Raw genomic sequence first — 14,279 nt, 5'->3', positions numbered from 1 at the left:
GTCATGAGAATTATTATCTATGGTGATCATAAACACATTAATCACATTTCATGGTAATCTTATCAGCAGCTGCAGGGATGTCTAGACCAATATCACCATCCTACGGGGTCCAGCTGCTCAGAAGTACGAAACTGCAGGTAGCCCCCCCCCCCCGGCGTGATGACGTCACAGTGACGACAACATGTGTTAAGCATAGACCATACAGTCTATGGTGTTAAGTTTCCTGATCAAACCGAAAACAGACTACCTAGATAGAGATATACCTTCAAATTAAAGTCCCACATGTATGATAAATTTTTTTTTTTAGCTTTTTACAGATTAAACATTGCATACACCTTACTTGCAAAAACGAAAGTATTTATTAAAACTTAAGATGCACATAAATCAACAAAAGCTTACAGACAAACTGACTGTAACAGGAATTACAATCTAATCTAAGTCTTGTCAAAATGGGATCAGTGAGCTAAATTGTTTGAGCTTTGTACAAAGAACAGTTTTCCTGCTCACATTTAGGCCGATTCCTTGTATATGAGTTCAAAATATACAAAACAAATGTATGGTTTGCAAGGGTTGATCTGCACCTTAAAAACTGCCCTTTGTCTTCTTCTTTGGTGCCATTGTCAGGTCAAAAATATCCATTGCAGCCTGTAAAGACACTGAAAAAAGTGTGCAAAGTGCATAACATGGAAAGGGGAAACGTTTTCTGTCCATGTTGGACATTCCTCAGTGCAAAGTCAATCATATCATTGATTATAACTGCTTCACTCTCTGTACAGCCCTGCAATGTGTGTAATCTATGTTTGAGTACTCCCATAGACTGTATATATATTGATATTAATGGTCTATGGTACTCCCTTGCTGCACTACACGAAAAAATGTTTGGTTTTTATATATCGAACTGAATAACCTGAAATGTAAACATAACTTAAAGTCAAAATTTGACTTCTGAATTCTTCACGTTTGGTAAGCACATGACATTATGGTTCTTATTTACTAATCAAATCACGATTATTTGTCACGTACACAAGTGAGCAGCCTACAAAGTGTGAAACTACAGCCATAAAACAGGCAACAAATAGGCTATGTATTCTACATATTTGTTTAGTGTCTTTTACATATTTGTTTGTTTCTTTATTTATGTTCTTGTTAAAGTAGGCTACATTGCTCTTTATTATTCAGTCCATTTCCATATGTTAAGTGCATGCACCAATCACACCAAGGCAAATTCCAAGTAAGAGAAAGCTTATCTCATTCAGATACTTCATCATTTTTCTGCTTAGAGTGTGTATATATTAGTTTGTATATATTAGTGAGTATATATTAGTGTGTATGTATTGTTTTTTTTGTATGTGTTTCGTGAGCAATGATGATCCAAAGCAAAATTCCTCGTGATGTGTCCTCATACCTGGCAAATAAAGCTGATTCTGATTCTAATTCTGATCAGTGTGGCTTTTATTTTGAAAGGTCTGAGCGGAAGTGCAGGGTGTTTCTACGTCAAACGCAGCGGTCCAGGCTGCGGGCCGACTTCCACACACTCCCAGCAGCGTGTGTGGAGCACCCAGCGTCCCGTCCGACTGACTGGCAAACCATTCAACTAAACTCGGTTTTGTTTTGTTTTATTGTGTACACATTTAACCCGGATTCACTAAGACTCAGATATCTGCTCTGCGGTCAGATCTGGTGTGTATCTGCAGTGTTTGGGTCTCATCTTCTGCTGCTTTCCGCGAGCGTCGTGAGTTTCACGTGGACACCGTGGCTCCTCAACATCATCACTACACACATCCTGCAGTTCCCCGGGTGCAGCAGTTAGCATTATCGGTCCAAAGTGTCCAAAGTGACGAAGATGGCGACATTGATCCTAGAAGACGGGACGACGTTCAAAGGTCTCCTTTTTGGTGCAAATGTGTCAGTGTCGGGAGAAGTTGGTACGTCTTTTTTTTTCTTTTTTCTTTTTTTTAAAGCTAATTTGCTTCTAATGTATTACAGGTAACTTTGTTTAGCTCGGCCTAAAGTCCACCTGCCATATGTGTTTTGTGCTTCTGGACATTTTTATTGTCTGTTGCCCAAATGTGCCACGACGGTGTTGGTTAGTCAGAGTTGGAAAGCGCCATTTAACCCCGACCCCCCCCCCCACCTCTCAATAACTCGACCTTTCCCCTCTTTTCTAAGACATGTGTCGCCAAACTCCATTAAAACAAATATGTCAATTAAGTGTTGGTTTAGCTAACATCGTCATTAGGCATGGCTGTGTATCATTTCCTGTCTTGTAAATGCCTTACAGGTACATCGTCAAGCAGCATTTCATTTAAGTATATTTACAACTCTGTTATTTGCTTTTATACAACTTGTATTTTTTGGCAGACGAATGTGCAAATAAGAAGGTATGACAGGAATCACAATATATAATATATGCACCTCAACGTGGCGCAAGTGTGGGTTATTAAAGGTGATGTCACGCATGATTTAAGATCATAGTTGTTACATACATCAAATATCTCCTCACTATCTGCTAGCTGCCTGTCCCTTGAACACGCTGTAAAAAACATCTCACTATCTGCTAGCTGCCTGTCCCCTGAACACACTGTAAAAAACATCTCCTCACTATCTGCTAGCTGCCTGTCCCCTGAACACACTGTAAAAAACATCTCCTCACTATCTGCTAGCTGCCTGTCCCCTGAACACACTGTAAAAAACATCTCCTCACTATCTGCTAGCTGCCTGTCCCTGAACACACTGTAAAAAACATCTCACTATCTGCTAGCTGCCCGTCCCCAGAACACACTGTAAAAAACATCTCACTAATCTGCTAGCTGCCTGTCCCTGAACACACTGTAAAAAACATCTCTCACTATTTGCTAGCTGCTGCTCCTGAACACACTGTAAAAAACATCTCACTATCTGCTAGCTGCCCGTCCCCGAACACACTGTAAAAAACATCTCACATATCTGCTAGCTGCCCGTCCCCAGAACACACTGTAAAAACAAAACTCTCCTCATATCTGCTAGCTGCCTGTCCCCTGAACACACTGTAAAAACATCTCCTCACTATCTGCTAGCTGCCTGTCCCCTGAACACACGTAAAAACATCTCCTCACTATCTGCTAGCTGCCTGTCCCCTGAAACACCTGTAAAAAACATCTCACTATCTGCTAGCTGCCTGTCCCCTGAACACACCTAAACACATCTCCTCACTATCTGCCTGTCCCCTGAACACACTGTAAAAAACATCTCCTCACTATCTGCTAGCTGCCTGCCCCTGAACACACTGTAAAAAACATCTCACTATCTGCTAGATGCCTGTCCCCTGAAAACACCTGTAAAAAAAAAAAAAAAAAAACAGCACTGTAGACAGCCCAGAGTCTACAAATGGTAACAAAAACAAAATGTGCCAATCTGCACCACGAAGCATACACACACAGTCTTCCTATTTTCCAGCCAATAACCGACAAGAAGGATTTTTTTTGGGGGGGGGTGGGTAGTGCGTGGAAGCACAGAAGGGAGGGGGCAGATGAGGAGGAGTGAGGGACAAGCTAGTCTCGTTTTGTTTGAAAATAGTACTTCAAACAACACGCCAACATCGCTTGGAGCCTTTTTAAAGACGAGGCAATATTGATTTTATACAACGCCAAACTTTACTCTATGAGGCGTGTACGTGTGCTGATGAGCAAGGCAGCATTACATTAATGGGATTTTCAGCGTAGTTTGTATCTCTGCAGGCAGTCAGTAGAGTTACTCATATATATATATATATATATTGTATATGCATGCCATAATTCATGCCCAGGTTAAAAATGAACATATGCAGACAATTGCATCCTTAGGATTTACTGAAACACATGGGGACTGTGAATGTTGTTGTCAGTGACTTATAAATACTTGTTTTATTAAATGATTTTAGTGACACTCGAATATGAGTGAATGTTTTGTGTGTGCAGTGTTTCAGACGGGCATGGTGGGCTACCCCGAGGCGCTTACTGACCCCTCCTACCGCTGCCAGCTGCTGACCCTCACGTACCCTCTGGTGGGCAACTATGGGGTACCACAGGACCAAGAGGGAGACTTTGGACTGAGCAAGGTGGGCATTTGTTTAGGGTTTAAGCTATGTACATTGTAGTTTTTGTGGTAACACTAAATCTCTTGGGTGTTTTTTGTCTGTGATCCTAGTGTTTATTTTCCTCATGCCACACAGTGACGTGTTTCTGCGTATGTGTGTTGTCTTGCTCAGTGGTTTGAGTCGTCAAAGATCCACGCTGCGGCTCTGGTTATCGGAGAGCTGTCGGAGAGTCCCAGTCACTGGAGCTCCGTCAGGTCCCTGGACCAGTGGCTCAAGGAGCAAGGTGTTCCTGGAATCCAAGGTCAGGAAATCTAAATAGACTAATGTGTGTGTGTATAAATGAATGTAGATTTAAACTCAGGATTTGATAGAACTGGAACGGGTGTTCAGGATAAATCACAATTTGACACCTGGAATATAAGATTATGTGTAAAACAATCAGGGATACTTGAATGCTTTGAAGTATTGTTGTTTACTTGTATTTTAAGGTATTGACACCCGTCGTCTGACCAAAAAGATAAGAGAGAAGGGCACCATGTTGGGGAAGCTGGTGGTGGACGGTACTCCTCAGGATAGTATTCCATTTGATAACCCGGACCAGAGAAACCTGGTCCAGGAGGTCTCCATGAAGGTAACCCACCCAGATCCTTAACCCTCCTGTTGTCCTCGGGGTCAAATTTGACCGATTTTCAAAAAGTTTCCAAATCAGACATCTGGGTTTCCTTCAACCAAATTGTAAAAGAAAAACAACGTGGATGGTTCCATACTATGCGCTGCACAAGTTAAATAACTGATCAGTTCACTATTTTCTTTGAATTTGTGTGTTTTATTTAATTTTATGGCATTTATGGCAGTCTTTTAAAAAAAGACTTAAGAACACTGAAAAAAGTGACAGAAATGTAGGAGAAAAAAACAACAAAAACGATAAAAAAAAATCGACAAAGACATGGTAAAAAGTGAGAAAGAACTTTGGGGAAAATGTTAAAAAATGTCAAAGTGACAACAAATGTCGGAGAAAGCTTCAAAAACAAAACAACAAAAATCTTTGGGAAAAGTGACCCAGAAAAGCTAAATGTTGGTCTACGGGAAGACAACACGAGGGTTAAAAAACCTTTTTAAACTGAACCTGAATGTATTAAGCCCCCTGAAACTAAATCTAAAAGTTATCTGAAAGTGTGTAGAAAGTAGACCCCCTCAGTTTGAAGGGTTAACTAGATTGTTCATGTCTCAACACATTCTGACCCCAGACTGGTGTGTTTGATTATTTCTCCGTGGGTTGTCTCCAGGAGTCCAAAGTATTCAACCCCAGTGGTAGTTTGAGAATCACAGTGGTGGACTGCGGGATCAAATACAACCAGATCCGCTGCCTGGCTCAGCGGGGCGCCCGCGTCACCGTCGTCCCCTGGGACCACCCGCTGGACGCCACAGGTCTGTCACACACTTCTCTGCTCATTATGGACTTCATCTGGACTTCAGTGCCAGGCGCAGAGCAGTAGTTTTTCTAGTTCTTTCTGTTGTCTTTTTATATTTGTATTGTTGACTGTAATCTTGTTGTTGTTGTTTTTTTAGGGAGAATATTTTAAGATCTTTCCAGGGATAACGAATGGAAAAAAATAGGCTTTTGGCTAATTCTGGTGCATTTACAGCAGTGTTAATTAATGTACACTGTCCCTGTCAAATAAATTAATAAAATAAATAAAATAGTTGGCTGACCGGGGCATAAAACTCACTATAATAATAATAATAATAATGTGTCCTTTATTAGTCCCCCAAGGGGAAATTACAATTTACACTCTGTTGTTATTACACACATTACACACAGGCCTGAATCACACACACGTGTTCAGTACCTTTACATGCACTAATGGAGAGATGTTTGAGGTGGTTTGCAAGATATCAGTGATAATATGGAAAGTTTTCACCATAACTTTTGCAGAACATGTAACCAAGTTTTTTTTTTTTTAGGAAACGCTCACACAAAAACATTTGTTGAAGTTATTTCCAGAAGTTGTTTTAATTTTTTTCACATATAGAAACTAGAAAGGCCAGTTGTTGTGAACTATGAACTGTCAGCTGTTGCAGTGTTTTCTGAGAAAGGAAATTGCTTATTTCTGCAATATTAAAAGTTCTTTGCAACAAATAAAGTACCGGGAATTAGTTTATTTCCAGTCAGACTCCGGCAATGAAAGGCTTATTGTTCACATACAGTATGTTGACAGAGTGACATAATTGTGCAGTCTTCATCAGTGGTAGCACAGGCATTATTATCATTATTATTATTATCATTATTTCTTGGTCTTTTCCAGATTTTGATGGTTTGTTCATCAGTAACGGCCCCGGGGACCCCCAGCTCTGCCAGACCACCATCAACAACATGAGGGGGGTGGTGTGCGTGGATCGGCCCAAGCCGGTTTTCGGTATTTGCCTCGGGCACCAGCTGCTCTCTTTACTCATTGGATCAAAGACCTACAAGATGAAGTTAGTACCCAAAAACTCATTTATATTCAAAAGGTTCCAGACAGGAAAACAAATCTCTTTTTTTAAAAGGCCAAAGTCGTCACAGTGTCGGATTTGATTTATTTTTGAGCTAACTGCAGACTCACGTCTGGAGTCAGTCTCTTGTCAAGCTTCTTTATTTATTTATTTATTTATTTTTTGATACTTTTATTGTAGTGTTTTCATATCGAGTCACATATTTTGTTTTTTTCCTGTTGCAGTACATATTATTTAATTTTTTTACAAGTTTAATTTTTAATCTGTTTATTGATCCCCAATGGGGAAATTACAGTTTACACTCTGTGTCCACACTTTGTTAGTTATCACACACAGTCCTGAACTACACACACACACACATGCTCAGGATCTGTACTAATGGAGAGATGTCAGAGTGAGTGGGCTGCCAGCCAAACCAGCGCCCTGAGCGGGTGGGGGGGTACGGTGCCTTGCTCAACAGCACCTGGCAGTGCCCAGGAGGTGAAGTGGCATTTCTCCAGCCACTAATCCACACTCCCTACTTTTTTGGTCCATACGGGGACTTGAACCAGTGACCAGAAGAAAACATACTGTCAACATACTGAATTTTTTTTAAAATTTATTTTAGTTTTTTTTTATCCCTTGTGTTGTCTTCCCGTCAACCATGAAACACTATTATTGCTTTTTCTGACATTTTGTCACTTTTTCAATGTTGTGTGTGTATTTTTGATGTTTTTCCAAAGTTATTTGATTTTTCTAATGTTGACATTTTCAGCGCTCATTTTGAAGGCCCATTTTTTGTGATTTAAAAAAAAAACCCAACTAAAAACGGGTCAGATTTGACTCCAAGGACAACATGAGGGTTAATATTTTATTATCTATCTTCTCTTGGCAAGCTTATAGAAGTTTTACGAAGCAGAAAACATATGTGCCCTCATTCACCTGAAGCAGGGAACCTCTCTGGAAACACAGAAGTTTTTGTTTTTTTGGGAGAGTTGTGATGTGAACTACAGCTTTTTGCTGTTCTCAGCAGTCTGGCCTCTTCTGTATGAGCAGTGGATTGTTGGAGTGACCGGTCTTGTTATGAGAAAGGCTAACAAAACAAGCCGCCTCGCTCCTCACTGTAGACCTCCGCAGCCACGTCTGGGAGACTCCACCGATGGAGGCTTTATCAGGCTCCGTGTGAAGGTCACAGCGAGCGTTCCCATTGCCCTGCTGGAATGTGGATGAAGGGATGAAGGGATGGTGGGATTGCAGCAAAATTCAAGTTACAGATGGTTACACAGGCTTTCCTTGGAAGAAACTAAAGGAAGTTTATCAGTCTTGGACCCCAGCACATGTTTTCATGTTTCTTCACCTGGACCCGGTGGTCCGACGCCCCCATCTAAATGTAGCTACATTTAAATTTGGGTTTAGTGAACAAGTGAAGCTGTGCCTTTTCTTTTTCTGAGGCATACTCTCTGTTATCTCTTTGAAATTAAAAGATTTTGAGGACTTTCATTTCCAGGAAGGTGCTTGTTACAGTTGTTTCCTGGTTGATTTCAGTGATCTAAAACCTTTTTTGTTTTGAGAAATGGATGCAGAAACGTTGCATTGTTACAGTTAATTGATGTAATGTCAAAAATGCGTCTTTTATTTTTTATCACTTGTAGAATTTGCAATGTTAAAGGCAGCAGAATTGCCGCAATGTTTTAGGATCATGCCGAAATAATGTTTTAGGTTTCACTGAATGCATTTCAAAATGGAAACACGGGTAATCCTTTCAACCCAAAATAATGAATGGTTTGGCCAACATATGTCTGTTGACAGATGTTGATTTAATTGAGGTTTTTGATGGCTGATATTTTGTTCGGTTAATAAGGGTCACATCTACCAACTAAAATCTAAATCCTAGTGAATATGTGTTTCTTCTAACAGTGGAAAACCTCTGATAAGACAGCAATGTGGATACTCCATTAAATTAATGATATGACAACTACAGTTACTACCACAAATAATGTCTTATTAGAATCGGCAAGTTGAGATCCTATTAAATCCTATAATCCCCAGGATTTGATTTTTTTTTTTTCTTTTCTTGTCTTAGATACGGTAACCGTGGCCACAACCAGCCGTGCATCCACAAGGGAACAGATCGCTGCTTCATCACCAGTCAAAACCACGGCTTTGCCGTCGACCCCAACACCCTTCCTAAAGACTGGGACGTCCTCTTCACCAACGCCAATGATCATACTAACGAGGGCATCGTGCACAACACAAAACCCCTGTTCAGGTAACGGGCTCCGTGACACGGGGTTGTGCAAAAATACACATAAGTTCCTCGTATGGAATAAACTGTGATTTAATCCTTTGTGATGCATTCTGGTTTCCAGTGTCCAGTTCCACCCAGAGCACATGGCCGGCCCCACAGACCTGGTCAGCCTGTTTGATGTCTTCCTTGAGACCGTGAAAGACCACAAGGAGGGCAATGTTACCAAAACTGGTAACAATTTTTTTATTCTGTTATCCTATTCTTATAAATTGTGTTTTTATTGCATCGTTATCAAATTGTATTAGCAATTTATTACTGACTGTCGGTCTGTTAGTTGAAATACAACTTGGGGGTTTTATGAATGCCAGGCTTGTGTGAAACCTTAATAACCTTAATTAGAATCAATTCAGTTTGGGTTGTAGACGACCAGTTTTCATTAAATTGTTACACACATTACATTGTTACACAGTTCAGTAGTGTTTTCTACTTTACTGGTTGAAAAGAAGTGTGTTATAGTTATTCTATGAGTAGGAACCACAAAATGTGTGTTGTTTAATTATTTTCTCCAGTGAAGCAGCGCCTCGTGGACCATCTCACCTGCACGGGTTCCCCGAAGCCTGAGGAGGTTTTCCGTCCCAGGAAGGTCCTCATCCTGGGATCTGGAGGACTCTCCATCGGCCAGGCCGGGGAATTCGACTACTCCGGCTCCCAGGTCTGACAGGAATGCCTTCTGATAAAAGCAGTGCAGATATTCTGGTGAAAACGACAAATTGTTTTAGGATACTGGGTAAATTAGTATTCTGTGAGGGAGGATAATTAGGTAATAATCAGGTATTGGCATTGGACTTTTAAAGGCTTACAGGCATTTCCCACCGGGTGTGTCTCTGTTGCGTTCCGGCTGTGTTCAGGTTTTGTTCGGTCCTCCGCCACGGGCCATACCTCACCGGGGGTGTCCCAGAACGGAGCGTCTTGCTGCCCCACTCACAGATTGCTATTGTCTCTACATGTACTTTACTTTACTATCTCCCTTCCAATCCAAGTACTCCTCTAATTAAACTCTCTGTTTTCTCTTTTCTGGCGTTGTCCTGATAAAAAGAATCTGTGATCTTTTATTAGTTTTTCCACCTCCAAGATAAATCTCAGGTGATGCTCAGGAAGGGGGGGGGGGGGGGGGGGGGGGGGGGGGGGGGGGGGGGGTTGGTAAACTGACTGGATGCTCTCGCTGTTCCACTTCCTGTCCGGACGGCCCACGGCTCGCATGGAATTAGGCCTGGCGCGTAGCTCGCTAGCGATTGCTCGCGGGGCCTCCGCAACGCAGCAGAGATGCACCCAGTGGGAAATGCCTGTTAGTGTTGGCTGCAAATACTTAATGATGCTGTATGAACTGGTAACGTGTTCATGGTCCCTTTGCTGCACTTCCTTTTAAGATTTTAACGCTGACAACAAGATTTCATTGTTGCTATCACTAACATATAAAGTAACCCTTATGGCTAGTCTGATTTAGATTCTATCTGATATCATTTCTGTTTTCCAGGCTATTAAGGCTCTCAAGGAAGAGAATATCCAGACTGTGCTGATCAACCCCAACATTGCCACGGTCCAGACCTCCAAGGGCCTGGCTGACAAAGTCTACTTCCTGCCGATCACAGCGGAGTATGTCACTCAGGTAGGGGTGAACGCTTATTGATTGTAGTTGATTTAATGTTGTAAATGACAAAGAGAAATGATGTGTACATGTGACATACTGGGGTTTTGAAATTCCTCAACAGCAACCTGGAAAGTAAATGGGTTTTGAAATTATAGTCGGTAGTATGTTATGATAACACGATACGTATTAAACGCTGGAAAGTAACGGGTGCTCTACACACCTTGAATGGCATAACTGTATACTGGAGGAAAGTGTCGGGTGTGACGAAAGCTGAAAACTGTTTTTTCTTCAATTTTACTATTATTTCCTTGTTTATTGAGCTGCTGTTAGCAGATTGGATAAGGATTGGAGACCACTTATGTTGCCCCCCCCCTCCCTTTCCTATTCTGTGCTGTTCATCTCTCTTGACTTACATGGATTATGTAAGCAACTGGCCCGTAAACTCCATGAAGAAGCCGTTTAAAAACAATAAAGTTCAAAAACAGCGTCTGTACATCAATAAAAGACGTTGGTGACTTTTTCTTGTACTAATAGACAAATGTTATCAATTTGTTAACACATTCCAATTGTTTCCACTTTTTGGCTTTCAGGTTATAAAGAATGAACGTCCAGACGGCGTGCTGCTGACCTTCGGCGGTCAGACCGCTTTGAATTGCGGCGTGGAGCTGACCAAGCTGGGCGTCCTGGAGAAGTATAAAGTCAGGGTTCTGGGGACACCGGTGGCCTCCATCGAGATGACCGAAGACAGGAAGGTCTTTGTGGAGAAGATGGAGGAGATCAATGAACACGTTGCTCCCAGTGAAGCAGCGTTGTCCGTGGAGCAGGTGAGGAGACATTACCTCCATTCTTTCAAAACATACCTTGTGTTTGTGATGTCTACATGTATCTTCTCAATATCACTCTTTATAGGCAGTGGTAGCTGCAGAGCGCCTAGGCTACCCTGTTCTGGTTCGGTCCGCTTTCGCTCTTGGTGGTCTGGGCTCGGGCTTTGCCAACAACAGAGAGGAGCTCATCTCTCTGGTGACTTCCGCCTTCGCCCACACCTCCCAGGTACTGGTGGACAAATCCCTGAAAGGCTGGAAGGAGATCGAGTACGAGGTGGTCCGTGACGCCTATGACAACTGTGTCACTGTGAGTAAAGAAGAGGAAAATGATGTTTTGATAGAAGCTGTTTACCGTTGATGCCCGGCTGCTAGCAATCACAGGCATAGGTCTGTTGATAAATTAGATATTTGACTAGGTTTATAACTGGGCTGGATGACAACATGCTTGAAATGGTATACACTCTAGGGTTTAAGCCGTATCTAATGGGGAAAAGTCAATTATTTAGTTTAGGTGTTAAGTTCTATTGTCTCATTTGACAAACTCATCAGTCGCGCCAGGTGATCGCCTTCCAACAACAAGGTTAGGTCTGGGGTTTTTGGATGTTAAAAAGAAGTTTTTGGGGGGAATTGTTGGGTCTCTGTAAATTATAGTGTGTGATCTATCTTTTAATATGGACCTACTTTTGAGTCTGAAATAAAGATATATTATGATCTGTAAAGTGTCCTGAGATAACTTTGTTATGATTTGACACTATAAATACAATTTAATTAAACAATGAGATGAGGATGGTTAGGAGGTGGTTCCCTGTATTGTGGATATTATGATTAGTACTTGAACTAAACCTGTTTTTGGATAAATAAAAATATGTTGTATGCCACAGACAGGACCTGATGATTAAAGCTACAGCATTTTAAATTGTAATATTACTGAACTTAAAAGGGTAATTTGGTAAACTAATGTCACTATTCTGTCAAAAGTAATGACATTTTATGTAGCAGAGATAACGAATGGTACTCAACAGAATCCGTTCTTCTCGTTCAGGTGTGTAATATGGAGAATATTGATCCTCTGGGCATCCATACTGGAGAATCCATCGTGGTGGCGCCCAGTCAGACGCTCAACGACCATGAATACAACATGCTGAGGAACACAGCCATCAAAGTCATCAGACACCTCGGCATTGTGGGAGAGTGCAACATCCAGTACGCTCTTAACCCAGAGTCTGAACAGGTGAAAAGGCTAAATTATGGTCTACACTGTGCATACCTATACCAATACACACATGCAGCTGGGACAGACGTACAAACACACACACACACAGATTCTGTTTTAACCTGTGCATGTTGATGTTTTGCAGTACTACATCATCGAGGTGAACGCTCGTCTGTCGCGGAGCTCGGCTCTGGCCAGTAAGGCGACAGGTTATCCTCTGGCGTATGTAGCGGCTAAACTTGGCCTGGGGATCCCGCTGCCACAACTCAAGTACGTGTGTCTTCATAAGAACTAGTGTTGTGCCCGTTGAAACTGTGCCTGTTTAGAACAGGCTGATTGCTTGGCCTGTGGTATTGCTGAAAAAGAAATTACAGAAGGAACCCCCAACAACTTAATATGCAACCCCACTGTATAGCCTACTAGGGCAGCTCGGTTATGGGGAAAAATCACGTATATTTTGGTCAATATTGCAGTCATGATTATTTAACACAATTACTTATTGACTTTTGGACAGATGTTACCATTTTGTTATTTTAAAAACAGTGAAATAGTTAAACAAATCAACACTAAAACACCGTGAACTGTGAAACCAGGGCTGTAGTATTCAAGTCCGTTTTTCTACGGACTCGAACTTGTCTCGGACTCGGCCACTGGTCTTGCCAAATATGGCTTTCGGTCTCGACCGATATTGTTCGGCTTTTTACAAGTTTAGACAGCTAGCTAACGCTGTGTGTGTGTGTGTGTGTGTGTGTGTGTGTGTGTGTGTGTGTGTGTTGTGTGTGTGTGTGGGGTTGTGTGTGTGTGGGTGTTTTGTGTGTGTGTGTGGGTGGTGTGTGTGGTGTGTGGTGGGGTGTGGTGTGTGTGTGTGTGTGTGTGTGTGTGTGTGTGTGTGTGTGTGTTCCCCTTAACAACTTCTTCCTGATGGTTTATTTTAAAATTCTGCAATTTGTCTCAAATAAAACAAATATTGTAAATTACACTCTGTTCATGTGTTTTAACCAAACTTTAATGTTTTCTGAAAAGACATGTTTTCCTATTAACCCACGTCCAAATTACAACAGAATACAAGTTTTTAGGGAAGCCATAAAACAACCATAGGGTACACTCTTGATACTGGTCACTTTATTTCTACCAACATCGGAGTGAAGCTATGTTGTCATTTAGTGTTGTCAAATGCTCAGTACTAGACCTACTGTAGCAGTTCTTAGGCTCAGTACTAGTACCTACTGTAGCAGTTCTTAGGCTCAGTACTAGTACCTACTGTAGCAGTTCTTAGGCTCAGTACTAGTACCTACTGTAGCAGTTCTTAGGCTCAGTACTAGTACCTACTGTAGCAGTTCTTAGGCTCAGTACTAGTACCTACTGTAGCAGTTCTTAGGCTCAGTACTAGTACCTACTGTAGCAGTTCTTAGGCTCAGTACTAGTACCTACTGTAGCAGTATCAGTTCTAATGCTCAGTACTAGTACCTACTGTAGCAGTTCTTAGGCTCAGTACTAGTACCTACTGTAGCAGTTCTTAGGCTCAGTACTAGTACCTACTGTAGCAGTTCTAATGCTCAGTACTAGTATCTACTGTAGCAGTTCTTAGGCTCAGTACTAGTACCTACTGTAGCAGTTCTTAGGCTCAGTACTAGTACCTACTGTAGCAGTTCTAATGCTCAGTACTAGTATCTACTGTAGCAGTTCTTAGGCTCTGTACTAGTATCTACTGTAGCAGTATTGTCTATGTAGCTATTATGAGTTATCACCATATGATATCAAGAGGAATAGCTATACTTAATAAATTAATTATAAATCCTGGGTGTTCTGACACTGTTTTT

General features: G+C 41.6%; 1 protein-coding gene across 1 annotated transcript in view; it reads left to right on the top strand.

The window, feature by feature from the left end:
* The first annotated feature begins 1,506 nt into the window (after window positions 1-1,506).
* Window positions 1,507-14,279, top strand: part of cad (carbamoyl-phosphate synthetase 2, aspartate transcarbamylase, and dihydroorotase) — a 59,655-nt gene continuing 46,882 nt past the window's right edge. Inside the window, exons 1-14 of the mRNA XM_032543033.1 lie at window positions 1,507-1,925; window positions 3,936-4,075; window positions 4,226-4,355; window positions 4,543-4,685; window positions 5,341-5,482; window positions 6,361-6,532; window positions 8,610-8,795; window positions 8,896-9,005; window positions 9,344-9,486; window positions 10,309-10,440; window positions 11,013-11,246; window positions 11,332-11,553; window positions 12,289-12,477; window positions 12,605-12,729. Coding sequence (XP_032398924.1) covers window positions 1,844-1,925; window positions 3,936-4,075; window positions 4,226-4,355; window positions 4,543-4,685; window positions 5,341-5,482; window positions 6,361-6,532; window positions 8,610-8,795; window positions 8,896-9,005; window positions 9,344-9,486; window positions 10,309-10,440; window positions 11,013-11,246; window positions 11,332-11,553; window positions 12,289-12,477; window positions 12,605-12,729 — 2,150 coding nt within the window. The 5' untranslated portion in view covers window positions 1,507-1,843. The remainder of the gene's footprint in view (window positions 1,926-3,935; window positions 4,076-4,225; window positions 4,356-4,542; window positions 4,686-5,340; window positions 5,483-6,360; window positions 6,533-8,609; window positions 8,796-8,895; window positions 9,006-9,343; window positions 9,487-10,308; window positions 10,441-11,012; window positions 11,247-11,331; window positions 11,554-12,288; window positions 12,478-12,604; window positions 12,730-14,279) is intronic.

The sequence above is a fragment of the Etheostoma spectabile genome, chromosome 18 (genome assembly GCF_008692095.1).
Source record: "Etheostoma spectabile isolate EspeVRDwgs_2016 chromosome 18, UIUC_Espe_1.0, whole genome shotgun sequence".
Classification (NCBI taxonomy): Eukaryota; Metazoa; Chordata; class Actinopteri; order Perciformes; family Percidae; genus Etheostoma; species Etheostoma spectabile.
The sequence above is the reverse complement of the archived record's forward strand: the minus strand, read 5'-3'. Positions and strand labels throughout refer to the sequence as shown.